Source organism: Pipra filicauda, unplaced genomic scaffold, assembly GCF_003945595.2.
Source record: "Pipra filicauda isolate LSUMZ 115617 unplaced genomic scaffold, ASM394559v2 scaffold299_size895176_pilon, whole genome shotgun sequence".
Taxonomy (NCBI): domain Eukaryota; kingdom Metazoa; phylum Chordata; class Aves; order Passeriformes; family Pipridae; genus Pipra; species Pipra filicauda.
The window spans coordinates 95,309-122,035 of NW_024104419.1; the positions used below are offsets into that span (position 1 = coordinate 95,309).

A 26,727-nucleotide genomic window follows, 5' to 3' on the forward strand; every position below is an offset into this window, starting at 1 on the left:
AAGGGCAGCACACAGCTCTTTGTGCTTTGTTTGGGTTTTTTGTTGGTGCGAGAAGCCTGTGCAGGAGATCAATCCATGTTATTGTGTAACTTCACACTTGGCCTAGAGAAGCGGATGTGCTGCAAGTCTGTAACCTGACTTGCCCTGCTGCAGTTTGTGCAGCTCATGTGAGGCTGTGTCTAAAGAAAGCTGTAGGAAAATACATTTAATTGCTTTAAAACCAATTAGCCTGATGCAGACCTCCTCATGAACATTCTTGTTTTGGTACAAGCAGTTTAATTGCTATAAATCAATTCCAGTTGAGTTTAAGCTAAACTAAACCATGCATTGTTTAATCTGTGACACGGGTGTTAACACAGCCTTTGAATTGGTCTAAGTAACGTGGTGGTTTCAAAGCAGCCTAAGCTGGTCAGACTGCTCAGTGCAGCAGTTTTGTCCACTTCCTTCCATACCTAAGCCGGCAGGAAACTAACTGAACCATAAAACATGAACGGTTTTCTACTAGCTTAGTGTGCTGAAACAGCTTGGTAGACTGCCAGAACTGGTTAGAGAGAGGGCAGGAATACACCAGTCGGGTGCAGGAAGTGCAGAGCTTTGTTAGCAAGCACTTAAATGGGGTTAGGCTGTCATGAAACCAGAGCTTAAAGCTTACACTTATTACTTTATAATGTGACACACAAGAGTGAGTGTGTAGCTGGGGTCAGGGCTGTGCAGCCCTGTGTTTATCTTCAGCTGCATTTCTCTTCTCCTCGGGCTTCTGTTGCACAATCAGCTGTATCAAGCAGCTGATCTGGCAGAAAACTGATCATTTTTTGTAGTACCAGTTTTGCCTGAATCATGAACTCATTAACCCTACTAATACACAAAAGTGCCTGTCTGCAAAAAGTGATGGGGACAGATGAGGGGGGAAAGGGAAGAGGAGTAGAGTTACTGTAGCAGTTATAATTTAGGTCTGCTTATAAGCTGTGCATGTGCAGCTTTGCTAAAGACAAGGTTTTAAAATGCGCTGCTCTCTTGATGAGAACAGGAAGGTGTAAGGAACCTGAGAACTGGAAATGGGAAACGACAGCTTAAAGAGGATGCAGAGAGTCCAGAAACATAAAATGGAGTCAACAGAGGATTGCTGTTTAATAAAGGAGAAAGGTTGTGGATGAGATTATTATTATATTTTGTCCTCTGCTTATGATACATTAACATCTTGCTATATTTCTGTTCCAGCACTATGGACTACTTTTTAACCTTGTTTATTAAATATTTCGAGATGGGGCTTGCAAGGTTTCTGGATAAATGCCTAAGCATTTCCAGGTTGTGGTTCCAGAGCAGCATAACAAACTTAATTGTTTGGTGCAGTTCTGTCTTCACTTGTACCTGTTCTCTTTGGACAGAATGAACTCTCCACTGAGCTTTGACTTCCATGTAGGTTTTCATGCATTTCAACCTAGTAGTGGAACCATTCCCTGTTTCGTGCCCAGTCAAAAGGAGCTTTTAAACCCTCTTCTTCCCATCATCAGTCACACATCTCTTCCATTGCCTTTACATCTATGCTGGCTCTTAGCCAGTTCTCTTCTGGAGAACTTGGGTTCTACACCCAGGACTTGGGTGTAGAGGTAGTTTTCTACCTACTTGTCTCCCTGAACCAGATTACTGGGGAGTTGAACAGATGATGGACATGGCTGGGAGCTGGTCATTAGATGGTCTTAACCTGGCATAAAATCACATACTGCTTAATGGTGAGGATTCTGACTCCTACAGCTTTTGCACTGCAGCAGGTTTATGTTGAAGGCTTTGGTCCCAGGGGCTCCTCTCAGTGGTAAACTGTTCAGCCATCATGAATATGAATGCAAAATGACTAGTTAAGTGGACTTCCCAGAATGCATTGTACATTTTGCAACAGTTTCATCACAGCACATCATGTATCAGCTTTCTTTGCAGAGATACCGAGTATTTAATCACACAGAGATGGAGATTCTTAACTGCAACCTGAACCCAAATCTGAGACTCCTCCAGTGAACAGGCACCAGCCCCGGGCCTTTGTCTCTAGTGCAGAGCCCCTTGTTATCAGGAGTCAGCTCCGGGTCCTTGGAGTGCCTTGGGGCAGCAATACCCCAGAGCCAGGCTCCAGTTTATCCACACCTCACAGCTCCTTACCTTGCAAGTTGTTGGAAAGTGTTTCTTTTTCGTCTTCCAGAGCCTTACAGTGAAGAAACAAGTAGCAGTGTCTCCTCATACTTGTGTAAAACTGTAAGGTAGTAGGAGTTGAGCAGAATTTACACAACCGTGGCTGACCTCTGGTTATTTATGACATTAAGCAACTGGATTGGGTTAATTACATTGGTTGGTGTTTCTGGAATGTAAACAGGGCTCTGGTGGTTGATTGCAGTTGCATCATGTTTCAGAATTCTGGCAGAAGATTGAAAGGGCTCAGAGTTGAGTGTAAGTTCTGACAGATTTATCCATTATTTTGTTAAGGTGTTTTGAAGATAATTAACCTTGCTATAGTATTACAGGTAACGGATTTGAAAAATTGTAAATCTGTTAAGAATCATTCAGGATAAGAAATTTAACCGTGAGACTTCACAATTCAGGAATTCATATCAATTATTAATTGAAACCTGCTCTGTCAAATTGAACTGGAGTTAGTATTGGTATGTTTTCTTGCAGATTTCTTAATTGTTTACTCTTCATACCATTTTAAATTATAGACATTCAGAGATTTTGAGAAGGAGAAGTGACAATCTAGGTGGAAGTCACTTTTCTGGTTTTGTTCTTGTTCCTTCTGAAGGCATAGATACACATTTCTATGGGGTAATGGCAGCTTAAGAAGTCTTCAGTCACCTTTGTTTTCTTGTACCTTCTCTCACACTGCCTTTTTTTTTAAGCTAACCCAGCTGTTTCTTACAGCCATCAAATGAATTCTTCATGTTCGGTAAATTTTCGTTCTTTTGTTCCGTTTCATCAAATTTAACTCCTTGATTTGGTTCACCAAATGTTGGCAGAACTCTTGGTGTCATAATAAAAGGCATAATGGGGCACTGGGAATTAATGTTAACAGAAGTAGCCTTGGGCTGGCTCTGTTTTAAGTGACACTTCTGTTGAGTGTTTGACTTACGTGGAACAGTTGACTGTGTTTCTAGTTGGAAACATTATTCAGAATTTTGCATGTTTGACCCACTTGCATTGAGATATCAAAAACCTACTTACAGAAAATTCATTGGTGTAACTGTGTCTCAGTTTACTGATATCTCCTGGGAGACTAAAATAATGCTTTTGCTGAAAAAATACATTCCTGTTTCTGGCTCCTGGAAAAGTATAGGAAACCTAATGCAGTTAAGACAATTTTTTGATTGTCTGTATTTTATTTTGAAATGCAAAAATTTCCTTCCCATCCACGAGGTATACCCTGTCTCAAAGAAGGGTAATTCTTTTGCTGACAGTAAAAGCTTTTACCCTGCAATTTCCACACTTTTGGGGAAGGCTTTTGTTTTGATTGTCTAACTTTTTGTGAGGTTGAATTTTAAAATCATGGTGTACTGTAATTCTGATTTACTCAGGCTTTTCTTATTTGGCTTGCTATCCACTGTGTTGAGGATACAACACTAAGGCAATGTATTGTGATCCAAGTCAGTCCTGCCACGCTGGCATCCTCCTTCCTGTCAGCCACATTTCCATCCTTTTCCTTTATTCTGGCAACTATCAGCTTTGGGACTTGTTGCTGTGCTCATCCAGCTGAAAACAATTTTTAAGTGTTGTTTTTTTCTTTTTGAGTCTATATCAGTTTTCCAAACCATCTTGCTTCCTGGGTGAACAAACAACAGAGAACTGATTTGTTCCCTTTTTCTATCTGTAGGAGGGTTCTGAGAAGCTTTAACTTAGATTTCAGCTCTCATTAAGGCCTTACTGGTAGGGAAACTAATGCACATACACCTAGAAATACATATGTAGACATGATTTCATTATGGTTTTCATCTGGAATTACTTTGATTGCATTTAGCATAAGTTTTTAAATTAAAAAAAAAACAACAACAAAAAAGGTGTACGGAAAGAAGGGAATAAGAGACATCAGTGTCAGTTACTCTTTGGTACTGAGTAGTTTGTGCTGTGTTCTGACAGTAAGGCATGTTGATGTTGCTTGTTTTCAAGAAGAATTACATTTGAGGATCACAGGAAAAGCAAGGAAAACAACAGCCTACTTTTAGACATTTTCTGAGTTGGCACCTGCTTCCATTGAGAAAAACGAGACTTCTCAGTGAGTTGTCAGGAATGGCTGCTGTGCAGTGTTTACAGTGCAGCACTTGGCAATGTTTAGAGCATAAAAGGATCTGGTCGTGGTCTGTGCTCCATGTGCTGCAGCCAGATAAGATCCCTGATATAAATAATATACTTTTGTTTGGTTTTTTTAGTTTTTTCTAAGCTGAAATGTATTAAACCATTGTCGTGGTTATCTGCTCAAAAACTGCATTGCCATCACATAAAAACTGCACTTCTAAAGTAGTCATAAAGTGTGAAATTAAGTTGCTTCAGGGTTTAAGTATGCTTTAGTCTGTCTCCTGGGAGCATTAGTTACTAATCCTTTAGTCACATGATGGCATACTAAAACAAAGATTTTAAGTTTCAGGTGAAGCTCAGGTGAGCTTGTTGTTCCCCAATGGATGGTTTGCAAGAGCACTCATAGGTACTTAGTGTCAACCTCGGTAACATCACACACCAATTAATACTAACCTTGTGATGTGATGTAAAACTAGGTACCTTTTAATGAGAGTTTAAAAATTTATTTCAGGTGTCTATTTCTTCACTTAAGCTGGAAGCAGAATTTTAAAATGGTGCTAAGAAAGCAAAATCACACAAGAAATCAAGAAATAAGACTTAAGCTTGCTTGGCAAACTTAATTTTTTAGTAAATTTGGCAAATTAATTTGGGAAATTAATTTGTTGGTACAATTGGTTTATCGATGGAATGTGCAGAAACTTGAATCCAGCTCTGAAGTAACGGAGTCACCAAGTTGCTGCAGAGTTTAAATTAGAACAAAAGAGACCAGTCCTCTCAGATTAGTTTCACTTTGTTCAGGTAACACTACACCAGGGAAATGATTCAGGTTAAAAAGTAACTTTTCTCCTGACAGGTTGTTTTAACAGGGAGCAGTTTCTTGATGTGGTTCACAGCTCAGCCACACAGCTGGAAGAGCCAGGCAGGGAGAAGCAGCAGCTTGTGCTGAATGGGGCACTCCTGTTGAAAGAAATTCACACAAAATGCAACTTTAGCATTTTTTTATCTGGATTAGAATTGGAAGATAAAGCTCAAGCAATTTAAGTAGGTGCTACCATTCTTTTGTTACTTAAACTGAATTAAAAGATTGTTCATGTTATTAGGTTCCTCACAGATTGGTAGATTGGCAACACGCTGTGATAGTTAAAGAAACTGGTCTATTCCAGTAGCACAGCTAAATCTGGAAGAAGATGCCTGTGCATTGCTGTTTTCCTGTCTAGTCCTTAATTTTTCCAGTTACATTTTACCTTCTCTGCTGAGGTGTAGTTTGGATTTGACTGTGACTGAATTGTAATTCTGTTCTGGTTTAGCTAATACCAGTTTAACCCTTTTCCTGACCCTGAATCAGTTAATTTAGGAAAATACAGCATTTAAAGGTGAAAAGCATTACATCATGGGGGGCAGGAACTTTACAGCTGATTTTCTTTTTCATACTTAAAGCTGAGTCACAATGTGCAGAGTCACAGTCAACTTCTTTGTAATCCCCACAATCTGAGGCTGAGGAGCTGAAAGGAAACTGTTGTGCTTCACTGGTGGCAGTTTTGTGCCTGGAAGTAAGAAATGGAAGCCAAAGGGCAGAAAACTATGCTGTCCTTTTACCCCCCTGGTTTAAGCTGTCCCTGCATAGGTACAGTCTGGGAATAAAAGCTGAGTCTCTTGAGGGAGTTACAGTGATGGCTTTATTTGCTGGTGAGAAACTCTGGCTCAGACATCCTTGCAAGTCCTTTGGGGATGTTGTTTGGTGTAGAGAGAGACAATTCTCACATCTCCCTGCATTGAGAAAACAAGAGTAAGGCATGATCAGCACTTCACAGTGAGAGAAGTTTTCTTATGACTGTCTTTAGTAACGTGTGGAAAGACTCTGTTGGGAACTGCAATTTGTAATAAAGAAACAAAGACTTAATGTGGTGACAGGAAGATGAGAGAAGATATGGTGTGATGCTGGTTTTGCAGATCACTGAGTGCAAACAGTTCCCATGCTGAATAAGCTCTGTTCTACTTTCATAAAAAAAAAAGTAGAACTCAGAGCTTTTTTTGGTTTTAGGTTTGATCACTTTGGTTTAGTTGTGGGCTTTGGTTTAGCTGACACTGATGCTGCAGTGTTTCTTCCAGCATAGCTGGGTTGGCGAAGCTCCCTTGGGATATGTGAAGCATATCCCAGCCCAAGGAGTTCTTCTGCCACCTTCTGTGCATAATCAGCTAAACTGACAAACCCACTGAGTCTCCTGTCAGCAGAGTTGTACTGTGTTAGAATTTTTACTGTCATAATTGCTCAAGGAGAGGAGGAAGCAGACACTCTACTTTTCACACATACAGGTGACATACCTTATCTGGCAGTTCTCTGTAATGTCAAATCAATCCAAATTTTGGGCTAAATGCAGATTTGCTTGAATCAAAACACATCCAGTAACAGTCATGGCCTCAGACACATTGTATTGATTGAATCCAGCCTAGGTGTGTCAGGAGATAACTGGTCCTAAACGCTGCCTACAAGTATGAAAGGGGAGGGGTGTGTGGGAAGGAAAACAAGTCACCTCCTAGTGTCAGAACTCAAAACATGAAAACTTTTTGTTTGTTTATTTAAACCAGTTTAACTATGTTTTGCCAAAGATTTGTAACTTATGTCAACATAAAAGTTTCCCTGAGAGCTGGCATGACATTTCTGCAGCACTGCTGAAGTAGCTGTGTCTATAGAACTAGTGGCAGACACTTTTCCTAAAATTGTTGAAATGACCTGTGTTGTTAGGCTGGTGCAGCTGTTCTAGATTCATGAAACTCAGGATGGGCAAACGCTACTACGTTTATTTTCCCTCTTTCAGTTAAATAATCTTCAATCTATATTTTAATATATTTTTCATATTTACTCATGGTTTCCTTAAACGTTATCTTGACACAAGTTGCCAAGCTTTTGGTCAGTTAGAAGTCACCAGGTAGCTCCATATTTTCCATAAAATTGTGCAGAAAGGGACCAAAACCACAGTTTTGAGTTTTTTTGTTTTCCTGTGCAGTTCTGTGTTTTGGGGATGGTTCAGTTATTTCTCTGTCATATTGATGACTTCTGATCCTTATGGTTTTAACTAAAGTTCTGTTTGTTGCATGCATTAAAAGCTTAGGGAAAAACTAAACATGTCAAACCAACTCTGATGAACTTTCACTTCTATTTTGTCAAGATCATGTCACTGCTCTATGATTGTCCTTTACAGCTCCTTACACACCTGTTTCTTTTGAAAAATATCAGTAAGTTCTTTATAATTGAGCTGATTCATTAGAAATCATTTAAATTTTGTTCTGCGAGAATAAAGTTGCAAATGTTCTTACTTTAAAAAGATGAATTTAAAATCTTTGCACGGTGTGGATGACAAACCATAACCTTGTTGGAGTGTTTTTCATCACTCTGCACTCTTCAGCTATGTTGTTTGTGTCTGTTCTAGATCCTGGCTCTGCTGAACGCACAGCACAAAAAAGGAAATTTCCCAGCCCTCCACATTCCTCTAATGGCCACTCACCACAAGATGCATCAACAAGTCCTATAAAAAAGAAAAAGAAACCTGGTCTATTGAACAGTAATAATAAAGAGCAGGTAAGAGAAGTCATGTTTTTTTGGTGCTAGAATATGAAACAGTAAAGGATGTAGAGACAGCTGATCAGGAGCTCACTCCTCTTCAGGAAGCTCCATTCTTGTACTCTTAAGAAGTGGTTATTAATTTTTGACTGCAGTGGGGGTAGGAATTGGCATTATCATTTGGGTTTGAATGCTCTTTTGTTATTGTTGAGAAAGACCACCCGTGTCCTGCTTATTGATTTCACAAAGCTAATAAGATGTATAATCAATAAATGTAATTTTGAACAGAATTATTATGAAGAAATGTAAAAACAATTAAAAAACCAACAACAGCTGTTATTAATTAAAACCATTAAAAGGAAATGCTCAGTGGTGTGATATCTAAGATGAGAAAGATCTCATAATGTCAGTGGAAGTTCCTCATCTGCTTTCAGTCCCGTCCTACTGTGAATTATTAACAAAAGTCAGCTCCATCCTTGGTGCTCTGCAGATTCCCTCCCCTTCCTTAAAACTTCTGGGCAACGTACACTCCTGCCAATGGGAGTTGAATCAATGGGTCACACTGACTTTTCAGCCTTCATGCTTGAAGCCTCATTTTTAGTGACTTGTGAATACTGAATTGATGGCATTTGTTGTAGTTCTTGGAAGAACTCGACTCTGGAAGACTTTGACAATTTCTGATCCATTGTATGATGCATGTGCAAGAATTATATGTATGGAATAGCAAATGCTGTAAAGCACCTGCATGATCTTAGAGGAGAATACATGAAAGCAGTCTTCAGCCTTACTGAAATTATTTCATGTCTAATGTAATAATGACATACCTGTGTATTTTTCAAAGTTCTTTTGTGTGTCACTGTTTTTTGTTTTGCCAGGATCATATGAACACGGGATTAAGTTGTGAACATTTAAAGCACTTTTTCCTGGCATAACAACATCCACATTAGATATTACCCTGGTACAATTGCACTGGTGAAGAAAGAAAATGAAATTCCTAATCACTGCAGTTGTCCTGCAACAATGCCTGTGAATAAATCAGGCCTTAAAAACCAGTGTCAACCGTATTTTATTTCAGGATAACTGGGAGGTGTGACAGTAGCATGTGGAGATGTGCTTGCAGTAGGGCACTGGGGTCAGTTTGGCTTTTGCTGAGCTTCACTTCAGGCTGGATTTACTCCTCTACATCCTGGAAGTTTTCTGGGGAGATGTTGCCCCACTGAAGTCTGAGCTTCTAACTGTGCAGTGTAGAGATAATTTTACAAACAGTGGAATTGAATCCTAGGGTATTAATTTCCACTTTTTCTTCCTGCATTTAGAAGTACATGTGAAAACACAGTTGCAGTTGTTGAACGTGATACATTCCCCTCGGTAAATCCTTTTCTGTTTTCCAGGTATCTCAGACCTGCAATGTACAGGATAGAATAAATAATGAAGAAAACCAATCAGACTTGCTTATTTTGCTGTGTTTATTACAAGTTAGCAAGAAAATATAATCTGTTGAGTTTTGTTCAGCTTTCACAAGTTGTTTTTAATATTGTCTTGTATGTCAAATTTGAAGTGGGCCTGTTATGTTTAAAGTAGGTGCAAATTCTGCTCTGTGTGGTAGCAGGAGTTGTTAGAGATCTTTTTACTGCTGAGCAGATGTGAGTGAAGCATACAGGTACTAGTTTTACTCTCAGGTTAAGTTTCAAGTATGATGTAGCTGATAGCTGTGGTTCTGATTGGCTGATAAATCTGTTTTGAGGTACCACAACATCCCTGGAAACCTCCAACTTAATATTCTGCATTACAAAGTGCTTTGTAGTATTTGAGTATTCCAAGATACCATTGCTGAAGTTACAGTTGCATGAAGCTTTGTATTATATGTTGTGGATGCAGTAACAGATCTTCAGAATGGTGCCAACAGGCATTTAAGGTGCTGAAATACAGGCAAAGAATTATGGAATTGTGGAATGTAGCTAAGACAGGTTAAAAATCAGAGACTTATGACATTTTGTTGATCAGGTACAATGTAATAGAAGTTGTTAGCTTGTTTTACTCCTAGCTTCAGTATTCATTTAAACTGAATATAAATAGTGATCTTTTTCTCCCCAGAACAGCACTATGATACTGTTGGTTTTTTCTTCAGTTTTCTGTGTCATTCTACAGGTCTTAATAACTTTAATAAAGACTTTAAAACAAGCTGCCACCTATTTGAGCTTGAACTTTGCCAACTGTTAAAAATTTAACTCTTAAAACATTACTCTGATTACAACAAGTGAAAAGGTCCTTTGATGCAGTTGAATCATTCATTTTCAGTCCTTTAGTTTTGTTCTTTGGGTCTCTTTTGAGTCTCTGAACCTTTTTTTTGTTTTGTTTCTTAAACTTGGCTTAGGCAAAATAAGGAGATAGATGTCTAAATGGTATAAGCATCCTTGAGCAGAAAACTAATTCTTCTCATGCTTCAGCCAAAATGGACTTCTCTTCAGTTTGGATGTTCTGAGCCGATTTCTGTGGGATAGTTTCACAGGTTTTATGTTTTTCTTAAAGCTGAATCTTTGAATCTTGCAAAGTGTGCACATACTACTTATATCTACTTCCAAGTCAGAATATGTATTAAATTCTTCTGGTGATTTCCTTTGTCTGCAGTGGAGGAAATGCCCCATAGCTGCATCTCCATGTGTACAAGATTAAGATTTGGGTCTCACAGCTGTGGTACATAAAGCTGCAAACAGAACATGTTTCTGCACTGGAAATCACAACTTTCCCTTCCTCACTTCACGTTTCCTGATGCCTTTGTATCTGTTTGAATGATTGTGGTAGCAATACACTGAAATGGAGTTGAACTCTTATGCTGTCCCACTTATTCCTCAAGGTCTCATAGAACCTTCCTTCTGAAAGTCTTGTCATATTATAGAATTAAATATATATATATAGAAAGTACAGAAGTATCATTTTGTCCATTTCTGTGGTGGGAACAAAGTGTCTTTTGAGGCTTTATCATCTGTAGAATAGAAAATGAAAACCACCAAAACTGAAAGAAATTCATGTGAAATTTTAGATGCCAGAATGTTTATGGGTAACATCCTTTCTTTGCCTAAAATATTATACAATGTTAGATAATTGCAGATGATACCTCTTCTGGGTATTTTTTGAGATATAACACTTCTACCTTAAAGGTCCTTTATTCATGCAAATAATTAGATCTCATCCTTTCTAACTTCAGATATTTAGAAATATTATGGTTTGAAGTAGCATGTGGGTTGTTTTTGGTGACATTATTTATGCCTCATTGACTAATTTTGTAAAGCATGCCCCAAAGGTGGAGAATCACACAGGGATCTCAGAACTTCCAGATGTGTAAATGTAGGACCCATGCAAAATGACCTGAGAACCAAACAAAATGGTTTTGCAGACTACAAGCATTTGGATGCTTGAGTGATGTCGTGAGCAAGCGATTTGACATCAGACAAACTGCCTAAAATCTCAAGATTGTTTCCCCCTGTGCCCTCCTCAGCAAACCACCCCTGTAATTAATGCCAAACAGAGAATTGAAGTTCCCTTGTCACTAATAAATAGAATGTAGTTTCCCAATACATGTTAGCAGCTCTTCAAAGCTGATATAACAAACTTTAGGTATCTGTGGATCCACTTAAGCCCTCCCAGGCTCTTCACTTCTTGTGCTTTGGCATCAGCTGTGTCATCTTTGAGCTGTCGGGCTCAAGTGGAAGAGCAGTTCATGCAGGTTACAAATTTAACACTGTTTTCTAGGGCAGGCAAACCAATGGAGATTGTGAGTCTCAAATTTTCATACGCATTTAGATGATGAATGAAATCTCTCCCAGTGTTCCTGCTCCTGTAGCGGAGGTGGCTGCTCAGGATGTGAATTTGCTCCTTTGTCATCCTTCTCTACAGTTTGCCTTATTAATCAGAATTGGCACTGGCTTGCTTCATGGTGCAAAGCTGTGAACTGCTGCAACCTAGCCCAGATATGCATGGTGTTCTACTCCTTGTTTCAGGACTAACTTCTTCAGTTGTCCCAGGTTTAGCCACCGCTAAACATCTCAGTATTTAGCTTGCACAGCCCCATGGAATTCTGAGTTCAGAAGAGCTAATGGCTTCTGTAGCAATACTTCTTTCTTGAAGCTTAAAGTGTCTGCTCTCTCTTGTTGGATTGCATGTCTTGCACTCGATGCCCTCACTTGCCACAAAAAATTTGTTTCTGGTCTTGAGTGCAAACTGTCATTCGACATCTGAATAAGAAGTAAACTTCTTTATGAACGATTTTGTGCAATGACTAAGATACTGTGCTTGCATACATGTTAATCAAACTCTGTTAATTGCTGTTTGCTTATATATGTGATGACTATGACGATTTGAAAAAAAAAATGCAAATTTGTTTTGAAACCAAACCTGTTTTTCTTGCCTACATTTCAGTCAGAACTAAGACATGGTCCGTTTTACTATATGAAGCAGCCACTCACCACAGACCCTGTTGATGTTGTACCGCAGGATGGACGGAATGATTTCTATTGCTGGGTTTGTCATCGGGAAGGCCAAGTCCTCTGCTGCGAGCTCTGCCCTCGGGTTTATCATGCTAAGTGTCTGAAACTGACAGCCGAGCCAGAGGGGGATTGGTTTTGCCCCGAATGTGAGGTTAGTTGGATGGAAGGATGACTTTCTTGCTTGTTTGGGAGAGATTTAAGCGGCTTTTTCTGTGTTCTGAAACGTTGCTGGTTTAGTCCCGTATTGCCTCTTGGTAAAGGGACCAGAAAAATTTGTACAGGAGAGGAGCCATCCGTGGCTCTGCTTCACCACCTGTTCTCCCTGTGTGCCTGGGTTGTGTTTGCCTTCTTGCCACGAGTCTTCAACTTCCTTTGTGTTTCCAGCTCTAGAAAAGCACCATTTCAAAGAGTGATCTCTTCATCAGGCACCACTAATTCTGAAAACATTCTGCAGTTTTCCACTAGTTTAACTTGTGCTTCTCCTAGTGGGCTGATCAGCTTTTCAACAGTGCAGAAAAAAATGCCTTGATTAGATAGCAGGTTTGTGTCACCACTCAACCTTACAGCCTCATCAATTAATTTTAAAATGTAGCTTTTAATCAAACAAATTTCTTATAAGACTTGACAAAATTTGTGGAAGGCAGCAGGATGAACTTTGTCCCTCTAACCCTCCCCAAATTTCAAGAAAGGCATAGGATGACCTATATAAAAAAATACCCATAAACAAGTGGGTATTTTATTACATTTTTTTTTTCTGCAGGGCTGAGGAAGAATTTAATCATTCCTCTCCAAAGATTTCTGGGGAGAGGATACTTAGCATCCAAGTATCTCTAATGAAAACAAATTTGTTCATTGCATGTTTGGTTTTTTTTTGATCACTTATTAGAGCCCAGGTGACCTTCTCACTTGTTCACATTGCTGTGAACCCACATGGTATTTGGGAATTTTATATATTCACCCATTCACTTTGCTTGATCTTGAAGATGATAGATAATTTTCTGGTCTTTTCCTTTTTTTTTTTAATGAACATACCAAGAACAAAAACCAAGTAAAATAGGCATTTGAAGTACTTATACTGCATCATGAGAAAGGACTTTTTTTGGTATTAAACACCTATTATATTCCATTTGAATACTAGAATGTTTCAGTGGAGAAGGATTTACCTAGAAATATTTGCTGACAAAGATTTTTTTTTAATCTGAATCTGTAGAAAATCACAGTGGCAGAATGCATAGAAACACAGAGTAAAGCAATGACAATGCTCACCATCGAACAGCTATCATATCTACTGAAGTTTGCACTACAGAAAATGAAACAGCCAGGGGTAAGGAAATTTTCGTTGTTTTTTCTTTAAATATTGGGGTCATATGTTTGTTGTAATCCTGGGTTTTCCTTTCTTTAGTGGATGATGAACCTAGTTTAGTTTATCAGATTGTGTGTGACAGCTTCTGTGGTGCCTGCCACCTGCCCTGCATGGGCAGATTAGCTTGGCTTCTAGAGACTGTTTTGGAGTGCATTTAAAATGTAGTTTTTCTGGATGTATTTTCAGTAGGTGTAGTGAAAATACGGTGTGGTTTTCCAGTGGAACATGGTTTCTCTCTCTGAAAGTGGACAGTGATGTCTCAGAGATACCAGGGGAATGAGGAGACACAGTCTCTTACCAATACAATTGTATGGACAGGAGCCCTAGGCCCAGACACTTATATTAATGATTATACTTGTTGAAAACATAGCTTCTATTTGCTAGTAGAAATGGTTCTTGCCACATAAGTTAGTTGTATCATATACTTCTAAAATGCTGAAGAAATTTTAGTGCCTGTGCCATTAACTTTCATGCAACATGAGGCTGCTGTCCTCTGAATCATGGAGGTAAAACTGGATTTCCTCCAGCTTTTACCTATCTCCATGCATCTGTCTCAGACTCCTGAAAATCACCATGCCTCCAAGTTTCAGCTATTCCAGTCACTCATTCTTGCTTCTAAGTTTTAACAATTCTTGTCACTTGTTCTTTGCCATGCAGGCTGTGCCTGGTCCTCACATGTATGAAGATAACAGTTGATCAAAATGTGATGTGATGAGTTATCTTAACTCCTGTTGCTCCCCTGTATGTAAGGTAGAGGAGCAGAGAGGGTGTCTCTGTGCCTGCAGGGTTGTAACTATAGAGTATGTTGGGAAAACTATGTGCAGAATCATGGGCTCTCTGCAGCTCTTACTTTCTGTGACAAGTATTTAAGCAGAACAATAGTGACAATTTCTTACTCTGCTGTACTGACAGATTTTGGCTCTTCAAATCCTGTCACTCTGGAGTGGTAAATACTATCAGATGGAGCCCTTAGAAGCTTTAAGTGCAGCTTTTCAGTGGCAAAGTGTCAGTTGTTTGTTTATATTGAATTCACAAAGTGTTTGGGAAATGTGGTTAGAAAGCTAATGTCTAATGAATGCTTTTGGGATGTTTTGCCCTTCAGGCATTTTACTAGTAACCTGTTGTGTTGGTATCAAGTCCTTTAATTGGTTTGGTCCAAGAATTGCAGTCCCTCCACATTGGCAGATATAGTGTGGAGTCCCTCTGAAAAAAGTTTGATTGTGTTTGCATTACCAAACCCTCATTGTTTTGAAAGTTGTGATTCTAATGAGAGTCAGGAAAAAAAGTATTTGTGAGTTGTGAATTGCAAATTTAGTGTCTTTATTCTTCTAAAAATGCTCTGCTGAGCCTCATCTAATAGTCCACACAAAAAACCCCCGACTGCAAATCATAACAGTACCTTTTATGAAACCTCTAATTTTTGCAATTCATTGTGTCCAGCATATGAAAAATCAGTCAAATGAGACCTTTTAGTTCCTGTTGTTCTGCTAATAATTTACTTCCTCACAACATTTTATAATTACCTTTGAAGGATTTTCTCTGATAACACAGTTGGAAGCAGTGTTAGAAAACGAGTGAGTATTGTGTCATTGCTGTAACTGTTTCCTATTAGTAAGCAGTGTGGTTTATTATTTCCCCTAACAGACAGAGCCATTTCAAAAGCCAGTTTCACTGGATCAACACCCAGATTATGCAGAATATATCTTTCATCCAATGGACCTTTGTACATTAGAGAAGGTTTGTATGAAGCTGACAGAGGAAGGTTCCTTGACTTTGATCTTTACTATCTGTAACATTTCTGAAGTGTTCAATGGCAGGGGAGAGAAGCTGCTTGAAATAATTTTGATGGGGTTTTTTTGTTAATATAAAAATCAGTTCAGTTGCAGCTAAATCATATGCCAGCTCAATAAATTCACTGTTTTGTCTGAACTGGTAGCAAATGCTCAGGAAAAACAGTATGAAAAAGACAAGCTTACACTGGTGACTTCCTCCAGTTAAATTCATCTAATTCCAGGAATGATCTCCAGGAGAGACTCCTTTAACCAGGGTTTGCATTTGATCATCATGTTTGTGGATCACTGGTTCATTAATCTGGGACCATTTGGTGTATATCCAGGGGTCATTCCAGACTCATTTAACTGATCATTCAGCAAATACTGTGATCTCCACTGCACTGAGGTGTAGAAGAAAAAAGAAACAGTCCGGAGGTGAATAATGGAACTTGCATTGTCCAGCCTGGCTTGAACAGTTCCAGGAGTCAGTTTTATTAATTGTCTAACTGATAGGAAACAATGTTGAGGAAGAAGCTGTCACTTTTTACTCATTTCTGTTTCCTGATACATTCTTAATTTCTTCTTTACAGAATGTTAAAAAGAAAATGTACGGTTGCACTGAAGCATTTTTGGCTGATGCCAAATGGATTTTGCACAACTGCATTATTTACAATGGGGGTAAGTATTGATGTCCTCAAATATGAAACTTTTAAATAGTTAAAGTTGTGGAGCCATTTGTAGACTTCTAGTTGGTAAGTGCTGAAAGTATCTTTGTTAATGAACAGGATGCCTAAACATATAACAGATTTTTTTTTTAAACAATTGGCATACATAAAACTGTAGGGCCAAATATAGCCTGTGCTGTTACTTGCTCATTCCACCTTAGGAAAAAAAAAAATCACGTAAGTTAAAATCACAGATGGTTTGGGTCCATAGAATCATTGAATGGTTTGGGTAGGAACAGACCTTAAAGATCCCTGGGTTCCAACTCCCAAGCTGCTGTAGCATTTTGCATTGTGCAGCACTTAATTAAGACCTAACTGAGAAGATCATACAGCGCATCCCTTACTGAAAGAGTGCCTTGTTGGGGGGAAGGCTTCCAAAAGGAGCATTTAAAGATTATTACAATGTTACATTGAGAAGGAAAGTGCTCCTGTCCTGCTTTTTCAAGCGTGTAGTTTATACATAGGTTTTTACATCATTTTTAGATGTTCTTTTTTGGTTTTATCACTAACTTTTAAATCTGAAAAATGTTGATTTTATCATAATGCTAGCATAACAATTTTCTTGGTTAAAGCATTTTATTGTTTCCTCAGGAAATCACAAATTGACACAGACAGCAAAAGTCATCATCAAAATCTGTGAGCATGAGGTGAGTGCCTCAATTAACTGGTCTGTGTTTTTAAAGTGTTCAATCTCATGTATTCTTGAGTGAAATAATATGTTTTCTTATGTGTGTATTGCAGAACCATAATTTTTTAGGCTTTCTTATTCACAGCCCAGAGAATGATGTCTGGCAAGGGCATTGCTAATGTGTCTTCCATTAGGATATTCACTATTTATAATTAAAAATTCTGGGAAGGGGAGGGGAGGGAAGAGAAGACAGTGGATATATGAATTCTGCACAAAGACAGGATTTGAGATGCTTCAGCAGTGCCCAGCACAGGGGCAGGGTCAGTGCCCTGGTCCTGCTGGCCACAATACTGCTGATACAAGCCAGGTGCCATTGGCCTTCTTGGCCACCTGGGAAATGGGGATTTATACCCACAAATTTGTGGAAAAATGGTGCTAGCAAACTAGACAGGCTAACATAATAGTACTTGTGACTCTCTTTAATCTCTCCAGTAACTTTGCTTTTTGGTTTCAGATGAATGAAATCGAAGTTTGTCCGGAATGTTATTTAGCTGCTTGCCAAAAACGAGAAAATTGGTTTTGTGAGCCTTGTGTAAGTTGAGGATTATGGTAGTCTGGCTACTATAATGAACCAGTAGTTCTCCTTTCACTGTTGCTGTTATCCCCTCTTTGTTTTAAACCTGTGGTGGTTACTGAGTTGAGGGAAGCTGCTGTAGTTCACCAAATAGCTTGTGCAACGTGTTCGTTGTGGAGTCAGACTCTCAAGATGTTTTCACAAAAGGATTGGTTCCATCAGAAATAACTGTAAAGGGTGTCAGCAGCCAGTTCAGTACTCAAGTTATCTGTCCTCAAATATAAGATAATTGCTCCTGTGTCATTTGTGCTTGCCCGTGGTGCCAGCACTCCGGGAGGGTTTCTGAAGTGTGAGTGTCTCTTTCTGTAGGTGTGTGAGAATTTAGACTCAATTTTTCTTCTGTGACCTCTTTTCTGTTTAATAGAAGTGTATAATCCATCAAGTTCTTTCTTGGACTATCCTGGTTTCAGCTGGAATAGAGTTCATTTTCTCCTTAGTAGCTGGCACAGTGCTGTGTTTTGGATTTAGTATGAGAATAATGTTGATAACACACTGATGTTTTGGTTGTTGCTAAGTAGTGCTTACCTGAAGTCAAGGACTCTTCAATGTCTCATGCTCTGCCAGGACACAGAAAATTAATGAAAATTAATGAAAATACATGAAAATTAAGAGCATTTCAAAGATTGACCCTAGCCTAACTTACACGTTTGGAGGGGACTAATAAAAAATAAATGTATAAAGAAGTGCAATTGCATTGAGTTTAGTTGAGACATGTAAGGTTTTATGTTTTGGTTTTCTTTTAAATATAATTTTATCATTTTGTTCTCTCAGGATTTATATGTATGTAGTAAAATGGAGTCTTGTATTTGGCAAGTGCCTTGAGCATGTTGGATCTTTATTGAACCTAAGTAACGTATACAATTTTAAAAAAAAAATCATGTTTATTGTCAGATTTGAAGGTAGTACTACTTGCATTTTCTGACTGTGTGTTTTGCCTCTTCCTCTAGAGCAATCCCCACCCTTTGGTCTGGGCTAAACTCAAAGGCTTTCCATTCTGGCCTGCTAAAGCACTGAGGGATAAAGATGGGCAAGTCGATGCCCGTTTCTTTGGCCAACATGACAGGTGGGAGTTTAACCAGAGGATGCCTTTGGCTGTGCTTAAAAAATTCCTGTGGTAATTTTGTGCACTTAAGAGCTTTTGTATCCTGTCTTTTGAACCTTGACCCTAACAAACTCTGTAATAATGTAACACACACAATTTTAGTTCCTTACATGATGTCTGTAGAATGTGAGCCGTGTTTGTAAGATTGGTACATACATAATCTGGTGAGTATGCAGGTTAATTCCTGTGTCTGTGGTGTGCTGTGGAGAACTGTAGGTTCTTTGAAATGATCTGAGGTGTGCATATCTTTATGATCAGGCTAAAATAAATTAGTATGTGCACAAAAGTTGCCAATGTCAATCCAGAGTGTGAAATATATTATATTTTTCTGTTTTATATGTAGGGCCTGGGTTCCAATAAATAATTGCTACCTCATGTCTAAAGAAATTCCTTTTTCTGTGAAAAAGACTAAAAGCATCTTCAATAGTGCAATGCAAGAAATGGAGGTTTATGTTGATAACATTCGTAGAAAATTTGGAGTATTTAATTACGCACCTTTCCGGACACCATATACTCCCAACAATCAATACCAAATGTTGTTAGACCCTGCAAACCCAACTGCTGGAACTGCAAAGACGGACAAACAAGAGAAAATCAAACTGAACTTTGATATGACAGCATCACCCAAGATTCTGATGAGCAAGTCTATGCTGAGCAGCAGCACAGGCCGTAGGATTTCACTGACAGATATGCCACGGTCACCAATGAGTACAAACTCATCAGTTCACACTGGCTCTGATGTTGAACAGGATGCAGAGAAAAAAGCAACTTCCAGTCATTTTAGTGCCAGTGAAGAATCCATGGACTTTATTGAGAAAAATACAGGTAAAAAAAAAAAACAACAGTGGGATACAGGACTTGGTAATGCACTAGTTCTATTCCATGTACTTTTTAAAGACAGGCTGCATTATGACTTGGGTTATGAAGAAATTTTAGAAAAAAAGGTGTTTAACTTCCAGTATCGCAGATAAGAAACATCAGTTTTCTCTGTCAGGTTGAGAATTAATAAATAATCTTGAAAAGTGACCAAACCCTTTCAGGTTAAGTAGCAGAAAATAGTTGTAATTATCAAAATGAATGGAGAGTGGAAGTAAATACAGAAAGAGTTAGAATTGTCACGATTAGGAGGTATTCTAGTTTTAAATCTGTCTTTATTAATTTTCTACTTTTTCAGCTTCTCCAGCACCAACGAGAACAGGGCAAGCAGGGAGCTTGTCAGGCAGCCCCAAACCTTTCTCTCCTCAAGCATCAACACCAATTTCTTCTAAGCAAGAAAGAACCTCCACTCCAGGAAGCATTCTGAATCTTAATCTTGGTTAGTCTTGACCTTTGAAAACCTAATACTCTTATAGCTGAACAAATTGTGGTGGTGTCAGTGCAACGTAATATGAACAAACTGACTGGTATGTGGCTTTAAATGAGGCACATTTGTAATTGTTGTTTCATCAAATTTGCTGGGGGTGATTTTGTTTTGTTTTATTAAAGGGAATTTCTGTTATTGTTACTTTGTGTTGATAAGAAGTAGTTGAAGAATGTTTGGGTTTTTTTGCTGAACTGTACCAATGAATGTTTCTAAACAGTAGGTAAGTTTCTAAAGGTTGTAATTACTCTTCACCCATCAGTTTCTCAAGTGAATTGCTGGCAAGGTTTTCTTATGATCTTTGGGATTTGGGATTTACTAAAGCTTCTTCGGTCTTGCTGCCTTCACATCACCTCCTCACTGACCATCCCTCTCTAGGGAGATAGATGGATAAAGGCAATTAGCAATGTTTCTTGATGTCTTGAAACTCCCTAGAAGGAAAGTTTGGGATTGCGGAATTTTGAAAGATGGAGTAGGTAAGTTCTGAGTTGGTAAAATAGTTTTGAAAGCCAAACAGGTGTAACTCAGTGTCCTCAGCTGTGCTTTGTTCCTGTGAGTGTTCTGATTCAGTTCTGGCTGCTTTTTACCTCCCGTGATATTACCCAGAGAAACGAGATTCTGCCCCTCAGGATTGGCCAGATATTTCAGGAAGGCTTGAGTTCAAATGCTGAATTATGTCTTCACTGCCTTACAGATATTCTGATTCCAGATACAAGCCCACAAGTCTGTTTTTCAGCATGTTAATCTGTCTGTGTGGACATAATCATAGAATTAATTTCTCCTGCTGCACTGCAGCTGTTTGTTGTCTCATCTGGGGTGACATTGCATTTGGAAAAACATCAGGAAATCTGTAGTGCTGCAGTTGTTTGAGCCACAGGTGGGAGACATCAGCTGGAGCATATAACATTTTGAGTAAAATGTTATGGTCCATGAGCAATATCATAAAAGAACTGCTTGAATGCTTTCAAGTAGAGTATCAGTTATGTTTTCAGCTTTGGGGAATTTCCTTTGCTAAATATACTCTGGTGATAGGAATGAAAATGGCAACCCCTCTTCGTTTGTGTCAGCTGTGCCAGACTTGGATTCTTGTGTGAACCTAATGATTCTGTGATTTAATTATTGTGTCTCACTTCCTGTGTAATGTGAACGTGGTTTCTCTCTGCAAAAACAGAAGTGAAAGTCCAGAAAACAAAGACTCTTTGTGTCTTTAGCAGAGTGCTGGGAGGACTCTGGGATCCTGCTGTTCAAACTTGTAAAGGATGTCTGGTCAGAAGACTCATTGGCTCAGCCCTTTGTATTTATGTCACTGACTTGTACATCAACAGATTATGTCTTGTAAATATATATATTTTTTAAAGTAAAATAAGGCAATACTGTGCCACATTTAACTGCTCTGGAATGAAACTTTAAACAAAGCACAAATGCACATTGTGCCAGTGTTACCTTTTGTCTTCTCCATGGCCTCTGGCCTTTCCCAGCATATGGCACTGGCTCTTTTCATCCTACCATGAGCCAGTTCAAGGAGTTAAACTCACCAAATGTAATTCTTCTCTTTGTTCCTTCCCCCTTCTTCATGTGCCCTTCCTCTTCCACCAACTAACTCCAGCTGGTTTAGTGCCCTGAGCACTGATGCACTCTTGGCAAAGAGTAAAATAGGACTATGCCACAGGGATACAGTCTCTGAAATGGAAAAATTGAAGCAAAAATGTGAAACTTAGTTGCTAAGACAATTTTAGCTTTAGCCCTCTAGTATGTGCTCTTTGCACACAGTTATGTGTGTTCCAGAGTGAAAATTCTCTACTTGTAGATGAAAACTCAAGATTTTGCTGACATATATTAAAAACTGTATTATTTTATCTTTAATTTATTAATCTATCCAGTGTAACAATTTTTATATGTATTCTCACAACTTAACTTTTGGATTTTAAATGGTGACTGTAAGGATTTTTATTTCTATTTAATTTTCTCTGAAAATACTGCTACTAATAGTAAATAGCAGCAGTAGTTTAGCAGGGGTGCTGTCAGACAGCTTACAGACCTGAATGGTGATTTCTTGATAATTTCGTGTTGATGGAGAAAATCTCCATGTAATCGATGCTCACATTTTGTGTCAGAGAGGAAGAATCTGTTGTTTTTAGTAAAGTCATTTTAGAATTATTATTTAGCCCATAATTTTAGAAGAAGCAAAATACATTTCAGGTCATCCTCGGTGAAATTTACCTTATCTGGATAGTGATCTCTGTTCCTTTGGTAAAATCTTTTTTCTCAGTTTCTGTTTCTTTTTTTCTAGACCGTAGCAAAGCTGAGATGGATCTGAAAGAGCTGAGTGAGTCAGTCCAGCAGCAGAGCACTCCTGTGCAGCTCATCTCCCCCAAACGACAGATCCGGAGCAGGTTCCAGCTGAACCTGGACAAGACAATAGAGAGCTGCAAAGCACAACTTGGTAAGTGTGTCCCTCAAGAACACAGTGGGCACCTGAAGGATACACTTGAAAAAAAATTCTGCAATGGAGGTTAAAATAAGTTTTGGACTAGTAAAACCTTAAATATTTTATGTGTTAAAAGAAGAGTAGATGAGAAGTGAAATTTTTGAGGCAAGTAGAGTGCACTGAACTAGTTTAAAACACAGTGAGACCTGATGTTTCAGATTTTTGGCAGCAAGCTTTCATCTTTTAATCTGTTTTTGTACCATTCTGATGTAGGTAGCATGACAGGATTATACTCTTACTATTTGCTTTGTAAACTGAAAAATTGGAGAATTGTACCCAAATTCTGTCAGCTGCACAAATTAGGATGTAAGTAAGTAACTGTCATCAGGTAAATGGTATTAGTGATTTTTAAGGTGGTTTCTTGTCGATAAAAAATAAGTCCTCTTTGCATTTGCCAGCATTGGGTCCTGAGTTGGACAAAAGAGCTTGCAGGTGGTGGAAAAAAGCAGTGAAAGGAGGGCTATTGAATGAAATACAAATATTAATTGGAGTATGTGGAGATTGATTCTTACACATTGTGGTACTGAGACGGGGCACTAAGTTTGTAGCTTAAGGACTGAGAGTTAAGATAATGGTATGTGCACACTTTGTTCCAGCATATGGAGGTGTTTTTTTTTTTGGTAATTTCAGTCAGTCTGATGTCAGCATGGAATGTACTTTCCTTCCCACAATTAGGAATAAATGAAATATCTGAAGCTGTTTATACTGCAGTAGAACACAGTGACTCTGAAGATTCTGAAAAATCCGACACCAGTGACAGCGAATACAGTGATGAGGATCAGAAATCAAAGAATGATCAAGAAGATGGTGAGGACAAGGAAGGTACAAGAAGTGACAAAGAATCATTGAGCTTGAAAAAAAAACCTAAGCCCCCAGCACAGAATGAAGACAAGGAGGAACTTAAAAGCACAAGTCCAGAAGTGGAGAAAACAGAAGAACCGGTCAAGGAAAAGTCCATTTCAGACACTGAAAAAGAATTTTCCGAAAAGGGAAAAAGTTTACAGCATCCTGCAAAAGAAAAGCTGAAAGGTAAAGATGAAACAGACTCTCCAACTGTGCATCTAGGACTGGACTCTGATTCTGAGAGTGAACTTGTCATCGATCTAGGAGATGATCATTGTGCTCGTGAAGGAAGGAAAAACAAGAAAGAATCTAAAGAACCTTCTCCCAAACAAGATGGTAGGATGAAATTCTTCCTTTTTTTTTTCTCCTGTTCTGTAGAGCTGTTACCTAAGACAGAATTGTTACCTTTATTTTTGCATTAAGATAAAAATCTGTACTAAAACAATTTTCAGGAATGATTTTTCATTCTTTGTGACTGTGAAAAAAGGGCAGGACCCGTCACTTGGCCTTATTGAACCTCATGCTGTTGTCCCCAGCCCCTCAGTCCAGTCTGTCAAGATCTCTCTGCAGAGCCTTCCTACTCTCAAGCAAATCAACTTTCCCACCCAACTTGGTGTCATCTGCATTTGGTTGTCAGTGCCAGTTGACCATTGTTCAGAAAGTTTTTAGTGCCCTATTCCTTCAATTACTGCTCAGTCATTGATACTTTAGAATGCATTTTTCTCCTGATAGAAATTGGGATGACAGGTGTAAATGGTAACCCAGAAACATCCTATCAAGTGCTAACCTCTCACATAAATTCAGAGGAGGTCAGGCTGGTTTTTCTGGGTTTTGTACTTTTTGTTTTGCTTTGCTTAGTTACTGATGCATCTGAACTGCCACCACCTTCAACTAGGCTGAAATGACTTGTAGTGTATCAACGACTTTTGAGGAAATTAATTCCAAACCAGACTTTAAGGTATATATGGCTCTTCCAAAAAGAAGATGGAGAACCATGAATCAGATGTGTTTGTGAAAAGCTGGTGTAACATTTTATGTTTGTTTAGTTGTAGGTAAAACTCCACCCTCCTCCAGTGCAAGCACTCAGCCTCTACCAGAAACTCCAGTCCTCACCCGTTCTGCAGCCCAGACCCCCCCAGCTGGTGTGACAGCAACCACGAGTGCTGCTTCCACTGCCAGTGCTCCATCTGCAGCCACAGGGAGCCCTGTGAAAAAGCAGAGGCCTTTGCTGCCCAAGGAAACTGCCCCTGCTGTGCAGCGGGTGGTGTGGAATTCTTCCAATAAATTCCAGACATCTTCTCAGAAATGGCACATGCAGAAGGTACAGAGGCAGCAGCAACAGCAGCAGAGCCAGCAGGCTCAGTCACAGCAGCCTCAGTCCTCTCAAGGGACGAGATACCAGACAAGACAAGCAGTTAAAGGTACACACTTTCTAACCCAATGTGCCTGTGGTGCCTTAATTCCCCAGTAGTGATCTCAGTGCTCCAAGGCTGCCCAACCAGGAGTTCTTCCATATTAACAAAATCTCACAGTGTGGTTCTACTCTGATAAGTTACTTTAAAATACAGCAACTTACTCACCTGCTCTTTCTGGTGTGTATTTAGAGTCATGTCTCTGTGTTTTAATGAGAGAAAACTTGTGTGTGTGTCTGTGTAAATATTTTTTTGCTATTCTTAGCCATCAGAGATTTGGAAGAGTGAACTGAATTAAATTCTGGGCTGTAAGATAAAACCATTAACTGTTCTACTTGCATGTTTACCACTCAGTATGTACAAATTGCTTCCAGTTTTATCTGACAAGAAGCTGATCTGAATGGTTTTCCAGAGTATAATTTGACAACAATGAAATTACCCAGGCTCTGTTTGTCTTTGAAATCCCTGTTGTTTAACAAGACTTTGATGGTAGTTTACTGAACAAACAGCCCTGGAAATTTAGACTGTTTTCTCAACTGTTTTCTTACCACCCCTTTGCCTGAGGTTTCACTAATAGCAGGCACAGGGTAATACAAGCCCATGCTGCTGTTGCCTCACTTCACAGAACAGCAACTTTATGTAAATTAGCTTCCCTTGTAATTTCAAGTTAATAAAGTGAAATGTTTACTGCTGTGCCTGATGAATAGACATTCTCCCCTCTGCTAAAACCACTGGCATGCTGGTGATTTCATAGAGAAGAGAGGTTTAGGTAATGGCTCACATACAGATGTTTATCAGAGGCTCATTTCTCTGGTCCCTTCTGTGCCTGCCATTTAAGCAGGGTTGAGGAAGTGGTATCTTCCTACTTGCAGACGGCACAAATTTGATACAGAAAATATTCAGTGAGGAAAAAGAAATGTGAAATTTGGTGAAGTCTTATTTTTAATAGAATCATACTTTCATTCACACCTTAATAATATGGAAATGTTGAAGTCTAACTTATATGTGTGCTATTAGTAGGGAGCTTTCCAGATTGAAAAGTTAGGGAGGGGCTTCATAAGGAAGTGGGATAGAAAAGTCCCAAGATGGGAGGAATAAAGAACTGAGGAAGACTTTTGCACTGGCCAGTCTGAAATCATAAGTTTCAAAGTTACATTTGCTTTATTACCTTCAAACTTTGCAATTATGTGCAAGTTCCGTGGCTGGGCACTGTATAATTAATCATTAGGTGGCACCACTGTATAAGTAATGCAAGTCTGAAATGGTTATGTGCACACAGTTAAGTCTGATATCGAAGTTAGAAGTTTGCCCGTTTATTTTCATAATTTCTTACGTGATTGATCCACTCAATGTTCTCTTTTTTTTTAGCTGTGCAGCAAAAAGAGATCACCCAGAGCACTTCCACGTCCACTATAACCTTAGTCACAAGCACTCAGCCTATTTCTATGGTTACCAGTTCTGGATCTGCAAGTACACTTTCTTCCTCACTAAACACAGACCTGCCCATTGCAACAGCTTCAGCTGATGTGGCTGCAGATATTGCTAAATATACCAGCAAAGTAAGTTCCTCTGTAAGGTTTCCTTGAAATTTGATTTTGTGAAGCGAACTAATTCTGAAATAACTTTATTTTCAGGTTGTCATATGTTGCAAATTCATCCTACTAGGTAGGAACAGCCAGATTTTGGTGAGAGTGCAGAACTATATATTTAGACCTGTCTTAATGCTGCCATTCCAAGCCAGAGGGTGTGAGAGGGGCTTCAGCTGCTCAGGCACTTCAGACCCTCTCCTTCCCATGTTCTGCTGCTTCTTATTTATGTTACATTGTGGTTTGGAGCATTTTCTGTGTTTTCTCCTAAAGGTGTAGATGTTCCCCCAGCATCATATTTACAGTAAACAGTATTTTGTCATCTGTGTTCAGCAGAACATAAAGAGAGTTGTACTTTTCTTTTAAAACACTGTATAACTTCATCAGTTGGTAACTTGTCATAAATGTGTGTCCATGCATTAAAACAGACACTAAGTGTTAAAGAGAAGGGGTGGTGTAGTACTTGTGTCATGACAGTGACAGTGAGGGAAGAGACATTGGCTTT

At 38.9% G+C, this 26,727-nt stretch overlaps 1 protein-coding gene across 6 annotated transcripts in view; it reads left to right on the forward strand.

Annotated features, from left to right (window-relative positions):
- The window catches only part of ZMYND8 (zinc finger MYND-type containing 8), a 48,475-nt gene that overhangs the window by 12,498 nt on the left and 9,250 nt on the right, over positions 1 to 26,727 (forward strand). For 4 of the 6 annotated variants that reach the window (XM_039383063.1, XM_039383068.1, XM_039383064.1 and 1 more), the window contains exons 3-16: positions 7,695 to 7,843; positions 12,242 to 12,460; positions 13,520 to 13,633; positions 15,317 to 15,409; positions 16,035 to 16,122; positions 16,761 to 16,816; positions 17,312 to 17,389; positions 18,379 to 18,494; positions 18,877 to 19,358; positions 19,708 to 19,848; positions 22,184 to 22,336; positions 23,057 to 23,560; positions 24,271 to 24,645; positions 26,005 to 26,195. In XM_039383063.1, the coding sequence (XP_039238997.1) occupies positions 7,695 to 7,843; positions 12,242 to 12,460; positions 13,520 to 13,633; positions 15,317 to 15,409; positions 16,035 to 16,122; positions 16,761 to 16,816; positions 17,312 to 17,389; positions 18,379 to 18,494; positions 18,877 to 19,358; positions 19,708 to 19,848; positions 22,184 to 22,336; positions 23,057 to 23,560; positions 24,271 to 24,645; positions 26,005 to 26,195 (2,759 nt within the window). The remainder of the gene's footprint in view (positions 1 to 7,694; positions 7,844 to 12,241; positions 12,461 to 13,519; positions 13,634 to 15,316; positions 15,410 to 16,034; positions 16,123 to 16,760; positions 16,817 to 17,311; positions 17,390 to 18,378; positions 18,495 to 18,876; positions 19,359 to 19,707; positions 19,849 to 22,183; positions 22,337 to 23,056; positions 23,561 to 24,270; positions 24,646 to 26,004; positions 26,196 to 26,727) is intronic. The other 2 variants (XM_039383065.1, XM_039383066.1) reach the window with 1 other exon arrangement.